The sequence below is a fragment of the Podarcis filfolensis genome (genome assembly GCF_964270895.1).
Source record: "Podarcis filfolensis genome assembly, chromosome: 13".
Lineage (NCBI taxonomy): Eukaryota > Metazoa > Chordata > Lepidosauria > Squamata > Lacertidae > Podarcis > Podarcis filfolensis.
Window position 1 is genome coordinate 24,743,872 of NC_139615.1, and position 27,376 is coordinate 24,771,247.

Sequence of the window (27,376 nt, forward strand, 5' to 3'; positions counted from 1 at the left end):
GTAGCGTGACTGGGAAATTAGTAGTTATATTTTAGACATTAGTTAAAGGAATTCTGTATGTATTTCTAAAGTCTTTAAAAGTTGTTACACACCTTTGTTCTGGGTCTTCCTTGCAAGGAGGGAGAGAACTCTGTTGCAACAGAAAAGAAAAATCTTCATTGCTTTCCAACTCCACTGAGGCACAGAGTCACACGAGGGAGCCAACAAAGGCAAAGCAAAACTGCTATGGAGTGGGGTCTGTGTGACTGGGCAGACCAGGCTTACTGCTTGGAGGCTCAGAGCTTCAATGGCTCTAGAGCCATGGTTCTCAACATGGGGCACATGCCCCACAAGGGTGATTTTTAAGGGTGGCAATTTGAGAATGAATTAGACCAAGTTAATAGGAGTTCAATTTTTGAATAATAAGAATTATATGTCACCAGGGTGGGGAGTGGGGAATCAGGATTTTCGAGAGGCTTAGGTGGCTTAGGTGGATCATGACCAAAAAAAGTTGGGAACCACTGCTCTAGAGGCTTCACCCAGGGCAAAATTCCTGACTAAACCCCTTCATTTTACCACTGCTGTAGTTATTTATGGAATCAGATACTAAAATGTTAGTGTCTTATAGAATCAAAGACTTGGAAGAGACTCTGAGGATCATCTAATCTAATCCCTGCAATGCTATTCCTGTGTGATGGACAATGAAATATTCATATCTCAGTGTCTGTTTCTGTGGGTAACAGAAACAAGGACAAAACAATGCTTTTGTTGGATTATGAAGTCTTTAATACTGAAACTGAGTTATAATAAATGTCTGGAGTTAATTTCCCAGTATTAATGTTGCTAGAGGCAGAATACCTTCTGCTGTGCTTCAGATGTGCTTTTTAAGCAGAGACTCATTGAGAATTTTGCAGCAAAGCCTGCATGTATAACATACAGTTAATACCTTACTTGAGCTGCAAAAGAGACATTATTATTATTATTATTATTATTATTATTATTATTATTATTATTATTATTATTATTATTATTATTATTATTATTATTATTATGCCACCCATATGACTGGGTTGCCCCAGTCACTCTGGGCGTGTTCCAACAAAATATTAAAAACACAATAAAACATTAAACATTAAAAACTTCCCTATACATTAGAGCACTCTCCAAACATTTTGCATTTCTGTAATTACCATGTAGAAGTTCTAGATGTTATTTACACAAACTCAAAAATGTACTGTTAATGCAAGTTAATGATGTTTTGGATAGTTGTATTCTTTAGAAAGCTTACAGCATTTTTCATTAACAGCTTCCTGCTGGTTTTCTCTCATACAGAGTTTGGCTAGATTCTATTTTTAAGAGACAACCATTTCGGCTATGGTTTTTGTTCACTGTTTTCCTCCACCCCATTTTCTGGGAATTGTAGGTGGAAAAAGTGGAGCTGCACTGAGGTTCTGCTTGTGACCTGGAAATAGACATCTGGCCTACCACTGTGAGAACAGGATGCTGGGATAAATGTTCTCGTGAGTAAAGGCTCAGGAAGAGTGTCCCATGAGCTTATTTGCACGTTTAAAAAGTCTGTAGATTTTACAAGTCATTCATCCGTATGATATGACTAGGAATCTCAAAAGGAATGAAAATGGTTGAAGGAAAAGAAAATCACTTCTCTAAGGGGGTTTAGAATTAGACTGAGTTTTATCTGCTTATGTCTGTATGGATTTCTGATACGGGTGATGGACGTGAATAATACTCTACAGTGATCTCACCTACCTTTCTTCCTCCCTTTTAGTGACAAAGAACCAAACAGAGGTGAGAGAATTCATCTTGATGGGCCTGACCAATCTCTGGCAGCTTCAGTGTACACTCTTTGCCATCTTCCTGATGATGTATTTGGCCAGCCTACTGGGGAATGCAGCTATTGTGCTTGTTGCAATAGTTGAACCAAAGCTGCACACTCCCATGTACTTTTTTCTTGGAAACCTTTCCTGCCTTGACATCTTCTTTTCCACAGTCACTGTTCCAAAGATGCTAGCTGGTTTTCTGATGCCGGTCCAAACCATTTCCTTTGGTAGCTGCATGGCCCAGCTCCACTTTTTCCATTTCTTGGGCAGCAGTGAAGCCATTCTTCTTGGAGTAATGGCATTTGATCGCTATGTAGCAATATGCAACCCCTTGCGTTACACCATCATCATGCGCAGGCAGGTTTGTCAAATCTTGGCAACAGCCACTTGGTTCGCTGGCTTTTTTCATGCCCTAATGCATGCAGTGGCAACTGCCCGTTTGCCCTTCTGTGGGCCAAACCACATTGAACACTTTTTATGTGACATCAAACCTTTGCTGAAACTGGCCTGTGGCAGCACCCACCTCAACCTCATGCTCCTCAACACTGTAGCTAGTTCCGTTGCCATGGGACCTTTCATTGCCACACTCCTCTCCTATTTCTATATTATCATATTTCTTCTATTCAAAGTGCAATCCCGAAGTGGTCGACAGAAAGCCTTCTCCACCTGCGGATCCCATTTGATGGTGGTTGGATTGATGTACGTGCCAGTGTTGTTTAACTACATGCTGCCCTCTGTGGAGAATGCTTCTCAAAGAGAAATGATGGTGACCCTCATATACAGTGCAGTTACCCCAGTTTTGAACCCACTTATTTATACACTGAGGAACCACGAAGTCAAAACTGCTGTGTTAAAGATTTTCGGCAGAATATTTCAGTTTCCACTGAATGGAAAAAATCAAAAAAGACTTTGTGAATAATACTATAGTAGGACAAGCATACACTAAAATGGAAACTCAAAATGCTACGGTAATACAAGAAGAATAACAAAAAAAAAAGGGTTTTACAATGCAGGACATCATTGCAGGTCTCTGATATCAGCTAAAATCTTTTGTTTAAACATAAATAATATAAGCCACCACTCCTAAGAAACCATATGAACATCATGGTTTCTTAGCTTTCTTTCAAAGTTCTGTTGATGTGTTTCCTAAGTGAAATCTCCAAATGTACTTTTATCTCTTGTTGTGAAAGGCAATGGACCATTAACTTATCAAAGCACTTAAAAAATTAGATGCTGTGTCCTCATTCATGTCAATTTAAACCTGGGTGGAGAACCTATTGGGTTCTGGAGCCCAAGATTGACAGGTGGGTGGGAAATCTGCTCATCAGTCACATGATGGATGGGTGCTTTACTCTTCCCACCACTAAAAAATCCCTTCTGCAGGGTTCCCAAGCTTTCACTCACTTGGGAATCACAGTGTGAGAGGTGTTTCCTGCCCTTTGCTTGGTGCTTTTGGGAGTTCTAAGTATCTGACTGGTAAAGCCTTGATTATCCCCTCTCCATCAGGTGATGGAGAGAGGAGAAATAAGGCTGTACTTTGAAGGACTGGTTGCATGCAGGAGAAGCCCCTCTCACTGTTGATGCCAGCATAAAAGGGGGACACTTGCATCCACAGCTAAGCCAGAATTGATCTCTACCCTCCCACTCACAAGCTGATGTCACTTGTGACATCATCTGATTGATACGTGGATGTGGTTTGGGGAAATCATGGCATCTGCCAAATTGGACATCCTTGCTTTAAGGCATAGTTTATACACTTCCATTACCTATTACCAATCAAGTGATTGAGAGTGGAGTGGAGAAATTAACCAGTATTTTACCAAGAATCCCTGCCACAGGCAATGCCTGCAAAAAGTTGGGGCTGCTTTCCTGGGTTATTCCCAGTACAAAACAGGCATGCAAGTTAGTATTTTACTAGAAGCGCCAACCCACCAGCTGACATCACTTGTGACATCAGCTGATTGATAGGTAAGCATGATTTGCAGAAATGGCATACTGACCAAATTTGAACCCCCGGTGGACCACGATTGGCCTGTGTGGTGGAGGTTCCCTACATTACAACATAGCTGAAATTGTGGATACTTCACTCCTTCCTGTTTGTGTTGTTGCTAAGAGCTAAGCCATTTCCTGGTTTCATCAGAACCTGGGCCCAATGGCACTAGATGTCCAAAACTGAGTTTGGTTCCAGGATCTTTTTTTTTAAAAAACCATTTTATTCAAAATTAAAACAAAACATATTATCCAAAAACATATCATCCTTATTTCCCCCCCCCCCATTTTCCCCCCTCCCCAGGTTCCAGGATCTTGACAATAAAATCCATATTACAGTCAACGATTTCTCATCCAAGCACCTTACCTCAGTTAAAACAGCATAATAGAATGATCTTATCAATTTCTTATCTTATCAAAAATCAATTTCCAACAATATTCTGGATAGCGTTAAAAAAGCCTTTCAAGTTTACCTTTACACAGCTCTACCTATCAATTGGTGATTTGTTGGTGTTCACTCATGTGAGTGAAAAGCAGCATAGAAATATAATAAATGGAACAAAAATGAAATTATCCTAGTTGGCTGAAAGGGCTCCAATAAAAAATTATTGCTTGTTCTAAGTGTTACTTAATACCACCATGTCAACCATTTTCTCAATACATTGAACTCAAACTTATTACAGAAGAGGTTGGTAGAGATTTGTGTGTGAGTGAAATGAGAGGGAATGAAAAAATCTGCACTGTGTATCAGTCTTCAAGGAGTGGAAATAATGGTGCTTTATAACAGACCCTTTACTCTGAAATGTGAGTCTTTTAAAAATTATTGAAACAACCAGATATAATGATGCTATAGCAGTAAAAAAAAAAGCCATTAAATAAAACTTGTTACAATTAGCCGATGTCACATATTATTTTATTCTCAAAAGCATAAACTGCACAATCAGAAGCAGCAATGGTTTATTTTCTTAAAACCAATATTCTTTTGCATTCAGTTCCCATCTGAACAATCAAGAGTCCCTAACTTGATTATTGTAGCTGTTTTCCCCAATGACAGCAAAAATCTTTAATTGGCTGGGTACATGTTCCATATTAGGGTTTAGGCTTATAAAGCCATGTGGGGTTCAAACAGCCACCAGAGTGTATTTTTTCCTGTCACCTTTAAATACATATGGCTCCCTTCATACCTCTTACAGCATTCAAAACTTCAATTTACCTCTAGTCTTATCTAATGGGCTCATCAAGGTAGGAGCTGCCTGCAGCATGATCAAACAGAATATTTAGCACAATGTGTGTCAAGCAAGGTTGCAACCCATTTTCCAAATATTTTTGTCATTGTTTTGGCCCTCCAACCCTTTTTGCAATGCAAATAAGGTGGCTTATCTAGAATGTCTGGATTTCATGGGTGTGCACTAGCTACAATAATTCATTGTATCTAATGCTGGGAAGCATACATAGGCCACAAGATTCACATTGTATCTGTATCAGTGTCAGGGATGAGCAAATATCTCAATTTTTTTAACCTCTCAGTGTCTTGCTAAATGCAAGATGGTTCTTTTAAAATTAGATTCAGAAGCAATACAAATCCAAGTGGGTGAGAAGATTACAGATTTTATTCCAAACAGCAAGCAAAATATACATTACCAGGAAAGCACTTCAATCTGCCACTGAGAAGCCCTGAAGAAGTGGCGAAGTGACCCCCAGGTAGCCTTTGATGCACAGCTCTGTGGCCAATAGACTGTGCCAAACTTCTGACTTCTATGCCCCAAAACTAGATATTTTATAGACCTGTGGCCTGTTATGGCTTATACAGGCTTAGCTACGAGACAAAAAGCCAGGCCATTCATCAAAGGCTTTTACTGACCAGGATAGAGAAAACAATAAAAGACAGATAACCAGAGCCAGGAAGGGATAATCAGAGACAGGAAGAGTTGACCATGCCAGATCACCAATCTCAAAATCACAATAATTATTCTAGAATAATTATCCCATACACTCAGTTTCTCATCTTTTCAGTCTTAAATTTGGTTATTCACATTTCCACATCAAGTTTGTGATTTTTTTTACAAAAGAAAAGTCCTCATGAAAATTCAGCACCATTTTAACACAAATTTCTCCCATTTTTTCTAATAGGATACATTTTGGTATGTTGATGCTCACAAATATATGAATGTATATACACACTATGCCTGCACGTGCATGTACCGTATATCAATCTTTGTACAAATTACAAGGCTATAGTTGCACCATTCAGATAAGGGTTAATTTTGGAAGAAGCTTGTGTTTGCTCCCCATGTTGTTTTTGAAAGTATGAATTCTGCTGATAGACTCTGATGCTACAAGGCAGGTTCCTGGTATTTGTTAGGCACACACACCATGTCAGCTGCTGGGAGTTGTACTCTGTTGCCACCTGATGCACGTATGAAAACCTTCATACTTTTAAGGAATAGAAAACGAAAGGGTCAAAAAGCTGCATCACCACTGGATACAGGCATACTATTTTTAACAAACATATTCCAATATCAAGAGAAGAACATTTTAGTGTCTTGAATCCATGTTGGTTGCAGACAGCTTCTCTAACCAATTTCCACATTGATGATGTAATCAACTGTTTTGAAATCTACAAAGCTACAGTATGAGTGGGCACTAGTCACGATGGCCATTTTCTACCTCCCCTGTCAGAGGCAGTGTGTCTCTGAATACCATTTTCTAGAAATTGCAGGTGAATAGAGTGCACTCAGGTTCAGCTTTTGATGTGGCCACGAACAAGTAATAGGCTACTTGAGAAAGGTACTACTCTCATAAGTAGTTATAATATTTTTATTATTATTAAAAAATACCTAAACAGAATGAAGGTGGGTTTAGAGTTAAATAGAAATGTTCTTTGTCATCTTTATCATTTATGTACATGTTAACAGTCTTTCACCATTCTTACAATGCCACTGAGCAATTTTATACACTTCTTTCTGAACAATTTTCTTATATACTGTAGGTAATGGATATTACTTGCACTCTACAGTGACCTCTTCTCACCTTATTATTCTCTGCTGACTTTTAGTGATGGAGAATCAAACAGAGGTGACAGAATTCATCTTAATGGGCCTGACCAATGTCTGGGAGCTTCAGTGTATACTCTTTGCCGTCTTCCTGATGATGTATTTGGCCAGCCTAGTGGGGAATGCAGCTATCTTGCTCGTCACAATAGCTGAACCAAAGCTTCACACTCCCATGTACTTTTTTCTTGGAAACCTTTCCTGCCTTGACATTTTCTATTCCACCACCACAGTTCCAAAGATGCTGGCTGGTTTTCTATCTGAGACACAAAAAATTTCCTTTGGTGGCTGTATGGCTCAGCTCCACTTCTTCTATTTCCTGGGCAGCAGTGAAGGCATTCTTCTCGGTGTCATGGCATTTGATCGCTATGTTGCAATATGCAACCCCTTGCGTTACACCATCATAATGCGCAAGCAGGTCTCCCAACTCATGGCAGCAGCCACATGGTCCGCTGGCTTTTCTCATGCCCTGATGCATACAATGGCAACTGCCCGTCTCCCCTTCTGTGGGCCAAACCGCATTGAACACTTTTTATGTGATATCAAACCTTTGCTGAAACTGGCCTGCGGTAGCACCTACCTCAGCCTGATGCTCCTCAACACAGTAACCAGTTGTGTTGCTATGGGTCCTTTTATTGCCATACTCCTCTCTTACTTCTACATTATCACTTTTCTTCTCTTCAAAGTGCAGTCCCAAAGTGGTCGACAGAAAGCCTTCTCCACCTGTGGATCCCATCTGACGGTGGTTAGTTTGCTCTACGTGCCTGTCCTGTTTAACTACATGCTCCCCTCTGTGGGTAATGCTTCTCAAAGGGACATGATGGTGACCCTCATATACAGTGCACTCACCCCACTTTTAAACCCACTTATTTATACTCTGAGGAACCAGGAAGTCAAAGCTGCCTTGCTAAAGATTCTGGGGAAAAAAATATTTCATTTTTCACTGAAAGGAAATGATCAAAGACGGTTTTTTTTCCAATGGTAGTACTCTTAGACATGTAACCACCAGAGCAGGAACTCACACTGTAGCAGAACTGCAAGAGAAAGACAATTGGGTTTTACTTTGTGGTAAATCATTACAGGCCTCTGATAGTGGATGAATTTTTTTGTTTAAATTTGTAAGCCACAACTCCTGAGAAATTTTATGGGTGTCGTGGTTCTTCAGCTTGCTTCTAAAGGACTTCTGATGTGTTTTCTCAGTAAAATCTCCAGATATGCTTTACATTCTACATCTTATGTAATCAATAAGCACTCTATTTATCAAAGGACCCGAAAATAAATTGCTGTGGCCTCATTCATATATCAGGGATGAACTCTCCCTTTTTTTCTTGAGCACAAGTGCCAATTTTAAGGGAGGGAGGGAAATCCTCCTGTTGATCATATTACAGCATTATGATATCACATAAAAGATGACTGGGTTGTCTTGTAAACATCTCTTGCACAGGGTTCTCTAGCTCCTGGCACTTTGTGGTAGGATGCTTGGGGACGGCAGTAACAAGCTTGATGCTCTGGGGAAATCTGAAGATAGGGTGAGGAAAGCATCCTTTCTCCTGCATTTTACAATCATTGGCTGCATGGGACACAGGGCCCAATCACAACTGATGCCTGCAAAATAATAATAATAATAATAATAATAATAATAATAATAATAATAATAATGGTGATGATGCAGAGATTTGTCTTGGCTGAATACATGTGTTCCAAGCAGGGAACAGGGATGCACATGCAATAAAGAACTAAATTCTATCCTCCCATCAGTTGACATCACTTACAACATCAGCTGATTGATAGGTGGATGCGGTTTCAGGAAATTGCCTTGCAGACCAGAATGGAACCTCCTTGCTTTGAAACATAGTTAAATCTGCCTGGGCACTGAGATTATAATCTGAGGCCCTTCTTCATGTGCCTGTTCCATAAGAGGTCTGGAGGGTGGAGATAGGTGAACCGGTCTTTTCTACAATGGCTCCCCATTTATGGAATGGTCTGCTCAAGGAGGTTTTGCTAGTGCCTTCATTATACACCTTTTGGCACCAGGTCAAAATGTGCTGGGGCAGCGGGTCGGGGAGGGGGTTTTGGTTTGTTTTTGTGTATTTTTTTGTGGATGCTTCATTTTTTCCTGATTGTGCTGCTGCCAGGAGCACATACATTTCCTTGCTTCCGATTCCATATGAACCTGGGTCTCAATAAACCCAAACCAGTAAACCAATGACAAACATTGATTGCAACTTGTGTGTCAGGACTGGAGTCAGTAGTAGGTCAGCAACGAAACAATAAATCACCCAAGGTCAGTGAAGTTAACTCTTTTATTCAAGGAAACAAACCACAGATCCGGCCCAGTGGTCTCAGCAACTCGTTCTACGAGGTATTGCCCCGATGAAGTAGTTGCAAGGGCTGAAGATTCTCACCTTCCCAGTGCTGCCTAGAACTCCTCCTCTCCAGGGTCTTTCCCCTGCAGTCTCAGGCTGTGTCTGCACACAACCACCCTCTGCTCTGCCCCTTTCATTTCTCAGCATGTTCTAGGAGACCAAGGAAAGGGTAGCTGGTTGCAGCAGGAGGGGGAGACCCGCTGACTTCTTCAGCAGCCTGCCTCTCTAACTCTTGGCTCCACCCCTCTACAGCCCCCTCTTCTGCCTCAGAGTGTGAACTGTGCTCTGCCTTGTCCTCTTCCTGTTCCCTAAATCCTGTCACCTCTTCCATATCCTCCAACATTTATCCAATGAAAATAGGGACGTCCCATTCCATAATGATATTTTTACTATTTATACGCCACACATCTTACTGGCTTGCCCCAGCCACTCAGGGCAGCTTCCAACATATATAAAAACATAATAAAGCATTAAACTTAAAAAAAACAAAAAAAGTTCCCTATACAAGATTGCTTTCAGATGGCTTGGAGGTCAGATAACTCCATACCCTCCAACATTTCTCCAATGAAAATAGGGGTGTCCAAAGGAAAAGTGGGACATTCTGGGATCAAATCAGAAACCGGGATGGCTTCTCTAAATCAGGGACATCCCTGGAAAATAGGGACACTTGGAGGGTCTGCTCTTCTGCTTCTGACACCTCCTTCTCTCAGTCTGCTCCTTCTCCCTCTGACCACTCATTGTCATCTTACCACAAATTCCTCGGCTCTGAGCCTTCTTCCTCTGGGGGTTCCCTAGAGGGTTCCTCAGCTGGTACCTACCATCACTCTTCTGAATCCAGCTTGTCCATGACACTGTGGTTTGTTCGGAGAGGGGGGAAAATGACCACCCCAGGTTTGGGTGTAACAGTAAGTTATGGGTGGGGAACCACAGCACTACCACCTTGTTCTCTCTGTCTGGCTTTGAGACTAAAAGGCCACACCCCTCATTGACCTTTCTTTGCCCCCTTTGCCACACATAAGAATGAGTTCTTATGTGTGTCTTGCTAGTCTGAAATCTAGTCCTTTTAGATATTACCGAAATAAACAAAATTCATAATGCTACTTTAAAAGAAAAGAGAAGAAAAAAGCTTGATCATTGAATGCAACTTGCCAGCATGCATTGATTGCACAAATTGTTTCTATTCTCAAAAGCACTATCTGTATTCTCAAAAGTGCAACTAGTTTATTTTCTCAAAATAGATAGGCTTCTAGATTCAATTCCCACATGAACAATCAAGAGTCTCTAACTTAATGCTGGTAGTTCTTTCCCCAAATGGGTCACATGTTACATACCAGGGTTTAGGCACATATATTTATGTGTGGTTCACACAGCAATCAGTGACACTGTTTTTTTCTATCAAAAGTCATATGACTTCATACCTTGTATAGTATTCTCAGCTTCAATTAACTTCTAGTCTTATGTTATGGACAAGCGGATTGATCAAGGTAGGAGCTGTCTGCAGCTTTACAGGACACAGTATATAACAGGATGTTAATGAAGCCATTTATGTTTGTCCCATTTTTTCTTACAAAAGTTGCAGTGTACATGTTTGAGATTACAGTCTGTTTTGCAGAAAGCTACAGCTAATAAACCTTGGTAAAGAACACAATAGAAAATGAAAATGTTCATGATGATAAAATACAAATATTGTGTCCAATGCTAGTCCTACACAGATAGCATCTTCTGAAATTATTGAAGATTACATAGTTAGGTTCTTTATTTTCAGTGGGTCTAAATCAGCGGTTCTCAACCTGTGGGTCCCAATATGTTGTTGGACTACAACTCCCAACATCCCTGAGCTCTGGCCTTGCTAGCTAGGGGTGATGGGTGTTGTGGTTCAACAACATCTGGGGACCCAAGGTTGAGAAAGGCTGGTCTAAATTGAATAGAATTGGTGGCCTACAACTCAAATAATTGATTAGCACACATTGATCCTAAACAATGCTATCTGTTTCCATTCTTTGATCCTAGACAACATGTCAGAAGATCCCCAATGAGGCATACTGGAAAGAGAAAGCAATAACAATCTTGCTTTAGTTATTTATGGAATTTGGTATTAAAATATGAGTGCCTATTCCTGTGTGCCTATGTGTATGTTTCCATGGGTAACACGGGCATGGACACAACACCCCATTGTTGCATTAAGTGTTTAATTCTAAAACTGAGTTATCATTACTGTTTGGAGGCAATGCCCCTTCTATTATTGTGGTTTGAGGCAGAATACCCTTTGCTGGTCTTCAGATGTGTTTCTAAGCAAGGTGAAAATATTTCAGCAAAGTCTACCATCTTTAACATACAATTAGCATCTCACCTGAACTGCAGAAAAGACTAAGTTTCATAGTCTCATTAGAACTCTTTATGAACATTTTGCATTCATTATAATTTTGAAATTCTGAATGCTATTTTCACCAACGGTAAAATGTGGTGAAGGGCATTTGCATACTTATAACCCATTTTTCCTTCAAAAGCTTACAGCAGATTCCATAAGCCACTTCATTCTGAATTTTCATCCTGACCCCAAACAATGGTGTCCACCAGCTATTCCCAAGTGGCCAAACACTGACCGAAATTAGGCCTCCTTCCTATCTCCGCCACACAAATAGGCACACTTCCCCCCCAAAAAAGGCAATCTAACCTAAGTTCATGACTTGTATGCTTCCAAATATATCTGTCATTGTTTTGATTCTTACCCCCATTTGTATTTCAAGGCAGGGAATCCAGATTCTAGCTAGATTGTAAGACTGTGCACCAGCTACAAAATTCACCTAGTATCTGTATCTGTGGTAGGGATGGCCAAATATCTCTGTTTAGTTTTTCTCAGTATCTCATTATTTTCAAACTTAAATTTGGTTTTTTAAATTTCACTATCTATCTGCATGAAGATTCACTGGGTGTTTGCATGCATTTCTCTAAATATACTCATGTTTGCAAAACAAATTTTATATAATATAATTCATTGGTGAATGTCTTCCTCACTAGCAGATGCATATTCATTCACTCTTCATCTCAGCATGTGATTTTTCTGTACACATTACTTAATTGGAAGACTGCATTGCAAAATACAAAGAAGTATGAATGTTGGATAAATGTTTTTGAGTTTGTTGACTGAAAGTATGGATTCTCTTGGTCATGATGGACTCTGATGCTACAGTGCAGGTTCAAATAGTCATCCCCCCCCCCATGAGATAAGAGATAATATGAAGATGAAGCTCGTAAGTATTAACTGATGTCTCCAAACTCAATGAGAGATGCATTTACAATTAGGCTGGGAAGTTCTAAGTCACCTTCCATCATTTGTGTGCATGTTATTAACCTGTTTCGTCCACCTTCTATTCCCACTGCAGTTTCAGAGCCTACTGACTATAAAATTTTCTGATACGGGTAAATGATTTTATGAGCATTCTGCAATGCCCTCACCTCCTCTTATTGCTCCCTATTGTCTTTTAGCAATGGAGAACCAAACAGATGTAAGAGAGTTCATCTTGATGGGACTGACCAATCTTTGGGAGCTTCAGCACACACTATTTGCTATCTTCCTCTTGATGTATCTGGCCAGCATTGTGGGAAATGCAGCTATTGTGGTTGTCGCAATAGCTGAGCCAAAACTTCACACTCCCATGTACTTTTTTCTTGGAAACCTTTCCTGCCTTGACATCTTATTTTCCACAGTCACTGTTCCAAAGATGCTAGCTGGTTTTCTGTTGCCAGTCCAAACCATTTCCTTTGGTGGCTGCATGGCCCAGCTCCACTTTTTCCATTTCTTGGGCAGCAGTGAAGTCATTCTTCTGGGAATAATGGCATTTGACCGATATGTTGCAATATGCAACCCTTTGCGTTACTCCATCATCATGCGCAAGCATGTCTGCCAACTCTTGGCAGCAGCCACGTGGTCCACTGGCTTTTTTCATGCCCTGATGCATGCAGTGGCAACTGCCCGTCTGCCCTTCTGTGGGCAAAATCACATTGAGCATTTTTTTTGTGACATCAAACCTTTGCTGAAACTGGCCTGCGGCAGCACACACCTCAATCTCATGCTCCTCAATACTGTAACCAGCTGCATTGCAATGGGTCCTTTTATAGCAACACTCCTCTCCTACTTCTACATTATCACTTTTCTTCTCTTCAAAGTAAAATCCAAAAGTAGCAAACAGAAAGCTTTCTCCACCTGTGGATCCCATCTGATGGTGGTTGGTTTGCTCTATGTGCCTGTTTTGTTTAACTACACGCTCCCCTCTGTTGGTAATGCTTCTCAAAGGGACATGATGGTGACCCTAATATACAGTGCAGTCACACCAGTTTTGAACCCACTTATTTATACTCTGAGGAACCAGGAAGTCAAAGCTGCCTTGGTGAAGATTCTGGGAAGATTTTCACTTTTCACTGAATGGAAATGATTAGAGGCAGCGCTGGATTTATGTATAGGTTAAGTAGGCTGAAGCCTAGGGCCTCTCAATCTAGCGGGCCTTGCCAGCCTGCCCTCTTCCCAGTGCTGCAGTCTCCTCTCTCCCAAAATTGCAAACCCAAGTCTTCATGTGAGGGCAGGACAACTTAGTATCAGCAACTATGACACTCGGGGCTAGCCATTGGCGCCCAATTTGAAGCAGTGGAGTGCAACTTGTTGTGTGTGTGTGTGTGTGTGTGTGTGTGTGTTTGTTTGTTTTTTGGTAGGGCCAAAGTCTGCAAAAACTTATAGATAACATCCATCTAGATTGCCCTGGTGTGTGGGGCCCCTTAGGAGCAGCACGTGGGGCCCAATTTGGCCCAATTGCTCCAATTGCCTTAAGGGCAGCCCTGATGAGACTGTGCAGGGCTTGGACTGACAAGCCCTGTCCCTTCTAGATCCCTGATGTCACTATTCAGAGTACAGAATGAAGGACTTGTTATGGAAATAAAGGGGGGGCACTTATTGGAAATCAGTTTTGTCACGTCTCCCCACCAAACCTCAAGACAATGAGCCCAGCCACCTTTTATTCACAGTCACATAAGCACCACACTACAGCATGGCCATAAACTGGTATGTTCAACTACTGGAATATACACCCAATATGTAGCAATGGAGATTTATGTTACTGCTTTATGAATGAACACTGCATTTTATGAATGGACTCTGTATATTGTGAATTACCTAAGAGCCACCTATAGGGAGCTCTAGAATCTGACAGCTAACCAACTGGGTACTACCAAACAGCGACCCCTATTGCTGAAAGCAGGTAACCAGCAGGGAACGAGTCAGTTCAGCCTTTGCACTGTTGACTGTACACCCCTTGCTGTGCAGATAATGGAGAAAGTTCTTAATTGTATCCCTTGTGGCATCCTAGCCAACTCTATTACGCTGGTGTAAACACTGGGGCTTAATTTGAATAGTAGAGAGCCTGGTATCTGGTGGGCAATCTCATCCTTTATTGCCACACTGTAGCTGCAGACCAAATCACCTGTTAGGAGAGTTATAAGATTCAGGTGAGGGTCAGATGCCTTTTCATTCACAGCAGGTATACAAGAGGCCTTCACCCTGGCCCGTGGTTTTTTTAACAGGGCAGGGCGAGAGTCCCAGGGGGGCGCCGCCCACAGTGAGCAGAAAGCCCCTCAGGGGGCAGGGCAGCAATGTCAGTCCCTCTCACGGATGACACCCGGAGCAGGCTGCACACACCACACACCATTTCCTCTGCTGGTGTTTGGAGGCATTCTTCCTGCACTTTCTCTTTCCTGCTAATACATTGTCTCTGATTTTTCCAGCAGCTGCTTGATTTGCAGCTTTTAAAACATGATAACCAGGTCTTTTTCTCAGCTGGAACTCACTGGAACTCAGTTCTGGCACCTCTCAGATGAATTCCATTGCCATTCTAAGAGAACAAGGGAGGTGTTCATGGTGAACTTCAGCACCTATTTTTCTAGAAAAATAGCACCAGTGATAACATTTATCTCTGGATTCAATCATTTTGCATGACAACTTTTGGAAAATGTGATAAAAATACACCTTGAAGTGCATGTACAAAAAGCACAGATTGAGTTTATGTTGCTGAACTTCATCATGATCCATGACTTTACTTGTATGACATTTTTTATCCCTATCCCACTAGGGAAATAATGAACAAAGTCGTGTCAAGATTCCACCCACCCACTGCCCCTCAACTATTTAGGAAGAACCAGACATAGTACAGTTTATGGGTCAAATAAGGCTACAACTTTATTGCTTAAAGATGTAAGAGGTCTGGCATAGGTATTGGGCATAAACCCCAACTTCTGGGCTGCCTACCAGAAGTGAAGCTCTGGGTTAACCTGGCAGTGCAGGGTCCTAGGACTTATATAAAATAGGAGAGCCCCTGTGGGGATCGTCATCTTGAGGAGTGATGTGGCCCAACCCCCACCCCTCCACTCCTTGGGCATATGAACTCCCCATGTACAGAAGCAACTCATCTCAGATCCCTTTAGCAGGATACCTTTTCACTTGAAGGGGTAGGCAGAGACTACAACCTCCTCTCCATCCAAGACTAAGGTTTACCCAATGCCTAAGTCACCTAATTTGTGACCATTGCTATTTGGTAGGCAAAACCAACAGACAGGAGCCAATTTGCCTGGTGGACAAATTCCTGGCTGGCCCTGAATATGGCAACCAACAGAGTCCATAGCAAGGTCAAATTACCCAAGACAAACCTTTTCACAATGGGAGGGTGGGTGATCCAATGAAGAACTGAGCACTAGAGCCAGAGCAGGCTGCTTTAAATGCCCCAACAGCAGACTCAAAGGAAGACTTCATGCTCCATTTGGTCCACCTCCTGAGTCAGCCCCACCTCCCAACCTACCTGCCATTGACCACTTTGTAGGCAGGCCTGGATCTAAGTGAAACCATTAAGATCTATTCTTCATAGAATACTTGTTAATAAAGTTTCAGTTTTGTATGCATTGTGTCTCACCTTTAAGGTGTTCCCAATTCAAGAAATAAGTGGTCATAAGACCCCTGAAACAAGAGTAGTTGCTGTTGGATTATAGTAAACACTGCCAGATACAGAGAACCTCTGAATTCATAGTCTCTGACATATCTGACTTGTCTGAATTTAAATCACCCAGACCTAGTCACATTCTCTTATTCCCATCTTTACTGAGGGAGTTTGCTACATGGTATAGAATCATCCTAATTAAAAAGAAAATGAAACTGAAGCATTTCTAATTAAAAATAAAGGCATCTGAAGGCTTTCTAGTTTTAGCATGTGGTTAAGATGAATTTTCACATATCCACCAATTTGCCACATATGTTTTAATAATAAAAGGAAATCGTGTTAAATTAACTGTGATAATTCATTGTAATGCACAGTCTTGGCTGTTTAACCATTCCTCTTGACAAATCTGATCTGCCTCCCACCCCCAGCAGCTCCAGTGTTTGTTGCAACATTATTTAGCATGCTTTTACTAGTGAAATTTCTCATATTAAACAGGTTTTAATGAGAATTTCAGTGTGGGGATACAGTTACCCAAAAGACATATATAGAAAGTGTGTTGTTTAGCTCCAAGGCAATGAGAGATTTACATTAAGAGTGATGGTGTGGCACTATGTAGAATACCCCTAGTATTTCTGATATCAGGCTAGAAGAAATCTGTTCTAATTCTTCAATTCTGAGTTGAGGATTACCTTAGTTTCTGTCTAGCCTCACAAACTTCTTGAATGCCTCTTTGACCTCCTTGTTCCTTAGACTATAGATAAGGGGGTTGAGAATAGGGGTGATCACTGTGTACAATACTGCTACAATTTTGTCCATGTCAAGGTACATGGATGGAGGTCTAACATAAGTGTAAATGACTGAACTGTAGAAAAGTGTCACCACCATCAAATGAGAGGAGCATGTGGAGAAAGCCTTTTTCTTCCCTTGCACTGATTGGATCTTCAGGATAGAGGAAACAATGTAGATGTAAGAGACTAGAGTCATCAGAAAGCAACCAAAGCCCAAAAAGAGGTCTGTCACCAACATTAGATACTGGTTGAAGGTTGTGTCTGTGCAGGAGAGCTGAAGCAGTGGTGGTAGCTCGCAAAAGAAGTGGTTGATAGTACTGGGTCCACAGAAGGACAAGCGGAGGACAGAGAGAACATGAACATTGGCAAGTAGGATACCAAGCACCCATGTCCCAATCACTAAGTAACTGCAGACTTTCTGGCTCATGATGATGGTGTAGCGCAAAGGTTGGCAGATGGCTACATAGCGGTCAAAAGCCATCACAGCCAACAACAGCAGTTCAGTGGCCAGGAAGATGACAAAGAAATAAGCCTGTGTTAAGCAGCATTGGAAGGAGATGGTCTTTTTCTCATCCATTAAATTCAACAGCATCTGGGGAATGATTGCAGTGATGGTGCAAATGTCCAGGAGGGAGAGGTTGACCAGGAAAAAGTACATAGGAGTGTGAAGTGTGTGACAGACCCTGATCAATGTGATGATAGAAATGTTGCCCACCAGAGCTCCTGCATAGGCAGATACAAAGGCCACAAAGAGGGGAAATTGTGCTTGAGAGAAGCCAGAGAAGCCCAGTAAGATGAATTCTGTCACAGAAGTTTGATTGTTACCTTCCATTCCTGCATAGCCTTTGGATCATACTGAGAGAATTAATTTTAACTGGAAAGGTTTGACAATCAGATTTGTTTCTTTTTAAGAAAGAAGAGCACCTGGCAATGTTAGAAGTCTTCTCCTCTGAGGTACTGCAAAGAAGGAAGACCGTTAGGCTGATTCAACCACAGTTCATTCCTGCACATCTCTACTAAGAAATTAACCTCCACTGAGTTCAACTGGAAAAATCCCGCAGCTGAGCATATATAGGATCGTAGCCTTGGACATTCATCAAGCCTCTGGGAGGAGCATGCAATACCATAGCTCCTCAGCCAATTAGTTTGGAGTAAATGATCACAAACAAGAGTTTCAAAGAACTGCAAAGCAAATAATTATTAGATTAAGTGTGGTGTAGAATTCGAGTGGCATCATGCGATTCACAATTTATGATTACCGTTATGTATTTTGTGAGTCATTCATCTCCATTTCCTCCTTCTTAGTAGGTAAAGAAAATGGAGGGGAGGGTACCTCATGCAAGTATTGATAACTTTGGCTGTTTACTTTTATTCCTGTCTCCTTGATCCACTACGGTATTCCGTTAATGGAATCCAGGGCCTGGATCCTGTCCGAAGTCCACTTGAGGAGCTAGGGCTTTGTAAGGTTTACCCTTATTGACTTCCTGCAAAGGGGGCAGGAGTCTGATATAGTCTAAGCCAATGCCTAAGCCAATACCGCTCACATTTCTGTAATTCAATAAAGTTGTGGCCTAAAATTTTCCCAATAACCTTAAACTAAAATTCTGTGTCCGTATTGCCACACAATAACCAAGCCTCAGAAACATACCATTGCACCCTATAATAATCTGTGGCTTGGTCTCTCTTTATCCAAAGTTAGTTCTACTCAGAACAGACACAATGAAATTAATGGACACAACTAATTTAGATTCATTTATTTCAGTGAGTCTAGTCTACACTGTAAATTGTTTTAACATTTTTTTTAATCTTTTCAAATTCTTTTAGATTTCTTTTACCGTAAGTGGTAGAAATATACTATGCATCATGCAAATACCTGACTGCATTGTCAATATTAATTCATATCCCCCACTTACTTTAGTTGCAGTCATGGTTTCCACTTGATGTCTACCCCAGTGTTGTTTATGATGCACTTACATGGCGGTGCTGCAGAGTTTCTTAATGATCTTGTTGAGTTTATTTCAAAGTCGGTGCACTTAGAACAAGCACCCCCACAAAAAAGCACCAAAATTTATTTTTGGTTCACCACTCCTGATATGAAAGAGCAGCAGTCTGTTATTACTTGGCCTTTAATATATCCTCAAATCCTATTCACAAACATGGGCTGGACCAGTTTGACTGCACACATGGGTAAAAGGAAATGCACAAATCATTAATCCAAGTGTGTTTTCTAACTATGTAATCATTACATCCCTTCCAAAATATCACAGATGAAAACAGGAATGCTCTTGGGTACTAATAATGTGTCTCCCTTGAGATGACTGCCTGCATCCATCCTATCTGGCTACATATGGGTTGAGGGGAGTGCTCCTCAGCAATAACCAACAGAGCTCCTAAACTCTTGATATGTGACCAGGATAAGTCTTAATGGCTTGGGCGCTCATTGTGAGCAATTGGCTACTTCCTGGGTCCTAATCTGCACTGACACTATAGTAGATGCAAATGTTAAAGTCCCCTCCTCATATGAACCCACAAATTTTGGCTCTTGCATACTTCTGCATCTGAAGGCGATCCCTCTATCATTTATGTGCACATTCTATGTCCCAATCAAGATGTGTAGTGGTTTGGGAGGTCCTGCATTTGTGCCATACTCTCAGGAAAGAGAAATTGTGAAGAGGACTGGCAAAGTAATTTCTTCCTATGACGATTTTGCCAGGGCCAGGCTCCATACTCTTAAATGGAGAACATGATTGCTCTAGACACTATTATCACAGCAGAAATCACATAGTGTGGAAAACGGCAATATGTACTTTCATGTCATATAACTGATGTTGTTGTTGTTTAGTCGATTAGTCGTGTCCGACTCTTCGTGACCCCATGGACCAGAGCATGCCAAGCACTCCTGTCTTCCACTGCCTCCCGCAGTTTGGTCAAACTCATGCCGGTAGCTTCGAGAACACTGTCCAATCATCTCGTTCTCTGTTGTCCCCCTCTCCTTGTGCTCTCGATCTTTCCCAACATCAGGGTCTTTTCCATGGAGTCTTCTCTTCTCATGAGGCGGCCAAAGTATTGGAGCCTCAGCTTCACGATCTGTCCTTCCAGTGAGCACTCAGGTCTGATATCCTTAAGAATGGATAGGTTTGATCTTCTTGCAGTCCATGGGACTCTCAAGAGTCTCCTCCAGCACCATAATTCAAAAGCATCAATTCTTTATGGTCCAGCTCTCACTTCCACACATCACTGCTGGGAAAACCATAGCTTTAACTATACGGACCTTTGTTGGCAAGGTAATATCTCTGCTTTTTAAGATGCTGTCTAGGTTAGTCATTGCTTTTCTCCCAAGAAGCAGGCGTCTTTTAATTTCGTGACTGCTGTCACCATCTGCAGTGATCATGGTGCCCAAGAAAGTAAAATCTCTCCCTCCCTCCATTTCTTCCCCTTCTATTTGCCAGAGGGTGATGGGCCCAGTGGCCATGATCTTCGGTTTTTTGATGTTGAGCTTCAGACCATATTTTGCGTTCTCCTCTTTCACCTTCCTTAAAAGGTTCTTTAATTCCTCCTCACTTTGTGCCATTCCAGTATCCCTGCCAAGAAAACTCCATGGACAGGCATATAACTGATAATTTTGATGATTTTCCATGTGGAATTTAAAGGAAATAGTTTTTTTCTGAAATTCTGAGGTTGTCAATTCTAGTTTCTAAAATCTGCACTCCTTTATGTCAAAACTTACTGTCCTGTAATATTCTGGTATAGGTTTTCTTTTTTCTTTTTCCTTTCCTTTTCCTGCATGTTAATAGCATAAAAGAATCACTAGGAGAATATTGACCGTTCTACCCAGGCCCATTCACAGTAAAACCAGAAGGAACAAATCAGTGGTGGACTTTGGTTTTTAAATTTTCAGCGGCACTCTGTGTAAGGCCAAAATTTTGCCTTCTATTCTGCTCAATTTGTGATGTTATAATTGCAAAGACCTACAGTACCCTCTAGTGTCGGTGCCCAATGCAGTGGAACCAGTTGCACCCCCTGAAATCTGCCTCTGAACAAGCTGTGAATGAACACAGAGGCCCAGATGTTGGAGTAAGATAAGCCCCAGCTACTCCTCCTCCCTTTCTGTTTGGTCTTCGAAAAAGAAAAAGAAGTTTACACTCAATTTCTATATTCTAATCATAATGTCTCATACATTATGTTTCAGTAGGTTTCAGTAATGCCCATTAGGTCATATCTGCTATCCTTTATTTAGAGCACAATTTTAACTTGCTTGTTTCCCCTACTCTGTGCATTCTTATAGAGACCACTATTCATTTATACATCTCAGAATTTCTTAGTTGTTGTTTTTTTTAGAATTCCCACACAACAGTAGTGCTAAATATTTTTCTTTATCTTTCATGTTTTAGTTCAATGTTATACATTGCTTGCAAACAAAGAATTAAAAGTTTTGATATCCACTCTCTGTCCAACATTTTCTCCCTTAATGTATTTCTCATTGATGTTTGGTCACATATTTTTAACAAGGGTCAAGCTGGGCCATATATATTAGCAGTTTCATTAATGCTCACTTTCTTGCTTTCCTTGTGTGTTTGGTATTTTACTTTTGTTGTATTTCAGCACACTACAAATTCAGTCTCCTACAGGGATATATTAACAGCTTGCTTCTAATTGTTGAACAAAGAAAGCTCTGCAAATTCTGTGGATACACTAAGGCCTTATTATTCTAACTTGACTCCTCTGAACCCCTGGGTATTCTGTGGTTAACTCTTTTGTGTTTTCTTTATTATTAATCCTAACTTTGTCAATTGATACTCCCTCCAGTTACTATTTTAGACGTAAGCATCAACTCGATATGTGTCCTGTATACATAATCAAAGCCTGTAATTGAATTATATTGAAAATCAACATTGTCCTTTTCATAAACTATTAAAGCTTCACTTTTGGGAACAGAGAGCAATTTGGTCATTTCAGTGTCTTTCACTTGGAACTTGAAAGCAAAATCACTGGGGCCAAGGATTCTTTAGGGATTAAGTTAGACATTTGGGCTTGATGGTTCAGAAGAACAAGTCACGTAAGTCAATACAGTAGAATAATGCTAAAAAGGCAGAAGAAAAAAATCACATCTCACCCTATTCACACTTTACATGCATATAGCTGCTTTTGCTAAAAGGAAAAAAAGTGCTTTGTCTGTATTAATTTTATAATATATTATTTTCTTTTTTTATAATTTTTTTATTGGTTTTTCAACACATATTAAAAGACAATACAAGACAATACATAAACAAACAAACATATAAACACGTATAATTTCTTAACCTTTTTTTCCTTAAACCTTCTTTCAGCGACTTCCCCATACCTCCCTTTTCTGCATCCCTGTTTTAAATCTTTCCAGCAACCCCTAATTTCAACTTATGGCACTTTTTTAAAATCCTTTTTCTCATATTCAATTGTTTGTCACTGCAATTCTATTTTGCATAACCCAAAACATTTTAACACCCATTAATTTTGCAACAGTTCTTAAGATAAACTTTAAATTTCTTCCAATCTTCTTCCACCGTCTCTCTCCCTTGGTCACGGATTCTGCCAGTCATCTCCGCCAGTCCCATGTAGTCAATCACCTTGGTCTGCCATTCTTCCAGTGTGGGTAGTTCTTGTGTCTTCCAATACTTTGCTAAAAGTACTCTTGCTGCTGTTGTAGCATACATAAAAAACGTCCTATCTTTCCTTGACACCAATTGACCCACCATGCCCAGGAGAAAGGCCTCTGGTTTCTTCGCGAATGTGCATTTAAGCACCTTTTTCATTTCATTATAAATCATTTCCCAGAAGACCTTGACCCTTGGGCACGTCCACCAAAGGTGGTAAAAGGTACCTTCAGTTTCCTTACATTTCCAACATTTACTATTGGGCGTGTGGTAAATTTTTGCAAGCTTGACTGGGGTCATGTACCACCTATAGATCATTTTCATAATGTTCTCTCTTAAGGCATTACATGCCGTAAACTTTATGCCGGTAGTCCATAACTGTTCCCAGTCAGCAAACATAATGTCATGACCAATGTCTTGTGCCCATTTAATCATGGCTGATTTAACCATCTCATCCTGTGTATTCCATTTCAACAGCAAGTTATACATTCTTGACAAATTCTTAGTACTGGGTTCCAAAAGCTCTGTTTCTAATTTTGACCTCTCCACCTGGAAGCCAATTTTCCTGTCCTGTTTGAAAACTTCATTTATCTGGTAGTAATGTAGCCAGTCTCTTACTTTAGACTTCAACTTCTCATAACTCTGCAATTTCACTTTTCCCTCCTCATGTTCTGTAATTTCCCAATACTTTGGCCATTTGGATTCCATATTAAGTTTTTGCACTTCCTTAGCTTCCATTGGTGACAACCACCTAGGGGTTTTGTTTTCTAACAAATCTTTGTACTGAATCCAAACATTGTATAATGCTTTCCTGACAATATGGTTTTTAAAACCTTGGTGAATTTTAACCTTGTCATACCATATATATGCATGCCAACCGAATCTGTTATTGAACCCTTCCAGATCCAAAATGTCTGTGTTTTCAAGAAGCAGCCAGTTTTTCAGCCAGCAAAAGGCCGCTGATTCATAATACAGCTTTAAGTCCGGCAGGGCAAACCCCCCTCTTTCTTTTGCATCAGTTAATATCTTAAATTTTATTCTGGGCTTTTTGCCCTGCCAGACAAATCTAGATATATCTTTTTGCCACCTCTTGAAACAATCCATTTTATCCAAAATCTGCAATGTTTGAAACAAAAACAACATTCTCGGCAAGACATTCATCTTAATAACAGCAATTCGGCCCAACAAGGAAAGTCTCAAATTTGACCATATTTCTAGATCTTTCTTAACTTCTGTCCAACATTTCTCATAATTATCTTTAAATAGGTTCACATTCTTGGATGTCAAATTAATCCCCAGGTATTTCACCTTCTTTGCTACCGTTAAACCAGTTTCACTCTGAAACTTCTCCCTTTCTATATTATATTATTTTCTCCCCCCCCCCTTCTGTACAGGTAGACAAAGCTGCTTGAAAAAAGATAGCAACATTGACAATGCCAGTGCAAAACAAAGAGTATTTATAAAGTGACAATCACAAAACACAAATCGTGGACAATTAAAAGAGAACCATATCTTGTTACATCTCAAACACCATCAGAAATAAAACAATATTTAGATGATCCTTAAGCTAATAGAGAAGAAGCAAGATGTTTCATAGCTTGCCATTCAAATGGCACAGTGTGTGTGTGTGTGTGTGTGTGTGTGTGTGTGTGCGCGCGCGCACTCTGTGTCATTTGATTGATTATGTGGGGCAGGGCTTCCCTGTCCCCCTCAATACTTTAGTCAAGTTGGCACCCCTGCTACTGAGAAATTATTTGTGTGTTTCATCATCCCCTGCACCTCAGAGATGAGGGAACACAGATCAGGGCCTTAATTGTTGACCATAATAGTTGACCTAAACCTATTGGTAGGTCCACAGAGAAACTGGTGGCCCATGACATCTTAGGTTCCATATAAGTTATGAAGGACTAGAGAACATCAGGCCTGGAGGGACTTCCCACAGGTCCAAGTCCCTTACATGAATACTTTTTCTGGCTGCAATGTGCCCTTAAACTGTGATATAACTTCTTGCTCACCTAGAAGGAGCAAGGAGATTTGTGGTGCGTGTGCAAACCTTTGGCATTTGCGTGGCTGGAATGTAGGCTGCAATACAAAGAGTCATAGCCATTCCCCTGCCCATTTTTGCAGCTAGTTCTTCCCAGTGTACAGCCATACAACAACAAGCTTTATTAGAGTTCAATGATGCATTCCAGCTGGACAAAAACACTCAATGGGGGTGCAAACCAGGGCTTGTGCCCACCTTCAAAGCTGACCCATATAGACTATAGTAAAGTTAAGGATCTGATCCACCAGCCAGACCCAGTTACCAACCTCTGGGAAGCAGCAGGCAAATGATCACACTGCACTATGCAGGATGAGCACCTCCCTGTTCAGGGGAGATGTTAATTCTATGCTCCTTTGCAAGCAGCTTCTCTCCTGGGACGCCACTTACAAAGGAGCATCCTGAATCATGCAACATCAATATCTCCTTTGAGGGCAGCGCTGAACTTTCATGGAGCACCAGGCCTTGAGGGGCAGGCCTCGGGTAGGAAGAAGAGTCAGGCATCAGATGGGAAAACTCAATGGAAAGGCTGAGACCTCCCATTAACTCTGACTGCAAGCTCTTTCTTTCCCCAGAAGATGCAACCAGAGGTCATGGTTTTCCCACCTGATGCCTGACTCTCTTTCCTACCTGGTGCCTTACCCCATGACAAGGCCTCACCCCTGAGGCCTCACCTTCTGTATATGCCCAATTTGGCTCAGGACTCAGCTTTGGCTCAGGACTCAGGGCTGCCATATGTCTTCTTTTTCCAGAACACATCCTGTTTTTCATGGGTTTGTAAAATGAGAGTCGTCATAGCGATTCATAGTTAAAAGTAGAAGTCAACAAATGTGTCCTCTTTTTTCTCTTCATAATATGACAACGCTAATAGATGACTTTATACAAGCCAATATTTTTGCAAACTGCTTTTTATCTGTAGTGTGGGGTTACACAAGAGAGTTACTGAATCAACTCTTTCTGGTGATCTCTATAAAATTTATAAAACAACTAGACATGGTTTGTTTTTTCTATTTATTTTCTCTGAACAACAAGAAATGGGGATTACCAAGATAATAAATGTAAAATCCTGGAGGCCTTCTTCTAGCCATCCAAACTAGCTCCTTCCAACATCATTCTTACCATAACGGTAGTCATATAATAAGGAGAAAAGGAATGGCCAGGTTATTGGGGTGGGTTGCTTTTCACTTGCTTCCCATCCCACTGGCAGAGACTCCTGACCTTGGACAATGGAATTCTTCAGACTTATTTCTTCTTGGTTTAGAGAATCCCACCTATCTTGATTTGGAAGGGCAGCATTATTCTGAGCCGAGCCAGCATTTTCTGCCCACATTTTTCTTCAATGTCTCTTTTACTTCTTTATTTCTCAGACAATAGATGAGAGGGTTGAGAGCTGGTGTGACCACAGCATAGAAAATGGACACTATTTTGTTGAGATTAAAGGGATGAATTTTTCTAGGTCGAGCGTACATGAAGACTGTTGTTGAAAAAAAGATGATGACCACAGTGAGGTGTGAAGCACAAGTTGAGAAGGCTTTTTTCTTCCCTTGGGTTGTGGGGATCCGGAATATTGAATTGATGATAAAAAGGTAGGACAGAATGGTAACAGACAATGGGATTAGGAGGATGACCAAAGCTAAAATGAAATCTACCAACTCAGCCACTGACATGTCAGTGCAGGAGAGGTTTAGTACAGGGGAGATGTCACAAAAAAAGTGATTAATGACCCCAGGCCCACAAAAACTCAATCTAGAGATGAAGATGACCTTGACCAAGGAGATGGAAAAACCACACACCCAGGAGAACACACCCAGTTGGAAACATAATCTATGGGTCATGATAACTGGATAACGAAGTGGGTTGCATATGGCTACATAGCGATCATATGCCATGACTGCTAGGAGGACACACTCAGTGCACATAAGGGAGATAAAGAAGTAGAGTTGAGCCATGCAACTCTCGAAGGAGATTACTTTGGTCTGTGACCAGAAGTCTAACAGCAGTTTTGGAAGTGTGACAGTGATATACCAGATTTCTAAGAAAGACAAGATTCCCAGGAAGAAATACATGGGCTTGTGAAGGTTCCGGTTACCTTTTACTACAGAGATAATAATGAGGTTCTCTGTGACTGTTAGTATATAAGTGATGAAGAAGACCACAAAAAGAAAACTCTGGATCTCCAGCTCAGCAGGAAACCCCAGAAGGATGAATTCAGAAATGATAGTTTGGTTCTTCATCTCCAAATATATCTGCAATAATGCAAACCTAAAGAATAAAATGGCAAATCATGATATTTAGTAAAGTAAAATATACAACAGAAATAATTATTAATTTTAGTAGTAGTAGTAGTCACATAGGGCACATTACAGCCAACTTTAAGCATTTTGAATTCTCACTGATTTCATTAACAGAGCAATCCTAAGTGGGACCAGGGAGGAGTGGAATGGCAGATTCACCACTGCATCCCAAGCCTTGCCAGCTTACCTAAAGGTGATGGAATAGTTCTTTCTCCAATTACTCTGTGCCAGCTACAGGTCAATGCAGCTGAGGAGCCCAAGGATCAGGACCCTTAGGGTAACCACCAAGCTTTGGATAAAGCAGATCTAATGCCACCATTGCCCAAGTCTGAAATGTCCAATACCAGGATTTCCCACTTGCTACCCACCAGCAGAGGCTGTAGCTTTTGGCATCGCAGTGCCCCCTACCATGGTCGAGTTCTCCACC

General features: G+C 40.9%; 5 protein-coding genes and 1 pseudogene across 6 annotated transcripts in view; 3 read left to right on the forward strand and 3 right to left on the reverse strand.

Moving 5' to 3' along the window:
* LOC310748627 (vomeronasal type-2 receptor 26-like) overlaps nucleotides 1-27,376 on the reverse strand; it is a gene marked incomplete at both ends in the record, with an annotated part of 390,828 nt that overhangs the window by 38,647 nt on the left and 324,805 nt on the right. The gene's annotated exons all lie outside the window — the stretch shown is intronic.
* LOC310748631 (olfactory receptor 12D2-like) lies at nucleotides 1,777-2,736 on the forward strand (the record flags this gene model as incomplete). The annotated part of the gene is made up of 1 exon (XM_083584482.1): nucleotides 1,777-2,736. The coding sequence occupies exon 1, from the start codon at nucleotides 1,804-1,806 to the stop codon at nucleotides 2,734-2,736; it is 933 nt and encodes a 310-aa protein (XP_083440608.1). The 5' UTR covers nucleotides 1,777-1,803.
* On the forward strand, nucleotides 6,864-7,803 carry LOC310746681 (olfactory receptor 12D1-like; annotated as a pseudogene). Its single transcript has one exon. The product of its transcript is annotated as an olfactory receptor 12D1-like (transcript).
* LOC310746671 (olfactory receptor 12D1-like) lies at nucleotides 12,711-13,655 on the forward strand (the record flags this gene model as incomplete). The annotated part of the gene is made up of 1 exon (XM_083580652.1): nucleotides 12,711-13,655. One exon carries the CDS (start codon nucleotides 12,711-12,713, stop codon nucleotides 13,653-13,655), a length of 945 nt encoding a protein of 314 aa, XP_083436778.1.
* On the reverse strand, nucleotides 16,887-17,816 carry LOC310746696 (olfactory receptor 5V1-like; the record flags this gene model as incomplete). The annotated part of the gene is made up of 1 exon (XM_083580677.1): nucleotides 16,887-17,816. The coding sequence occupies one exon, from the start codon at nucleotides 17,814-17,816 to the stop codon at nucleotides 16,887-16,889; it is 930 nt and encodes a 309-aa protein (XP_083436803.1).
* Nucleotides 25,883-26,889, reverse strand: LOC310746677 (olfactory receptor 6B1-like; the record flags this gene model as incomplete). The annotated part of the gene is made up of 1 exon (XM_083580659.1): nucleotides 25,883-26,889. One exon carries the CDS (start codon nucleotides 26,887-26,889, stop codon nucleotides 25,951-25,953), a length of 939 nt encoding a protein of 312 aa, XP_083436785.1. The 3' UTR covers nucleotides 25,883-25,950.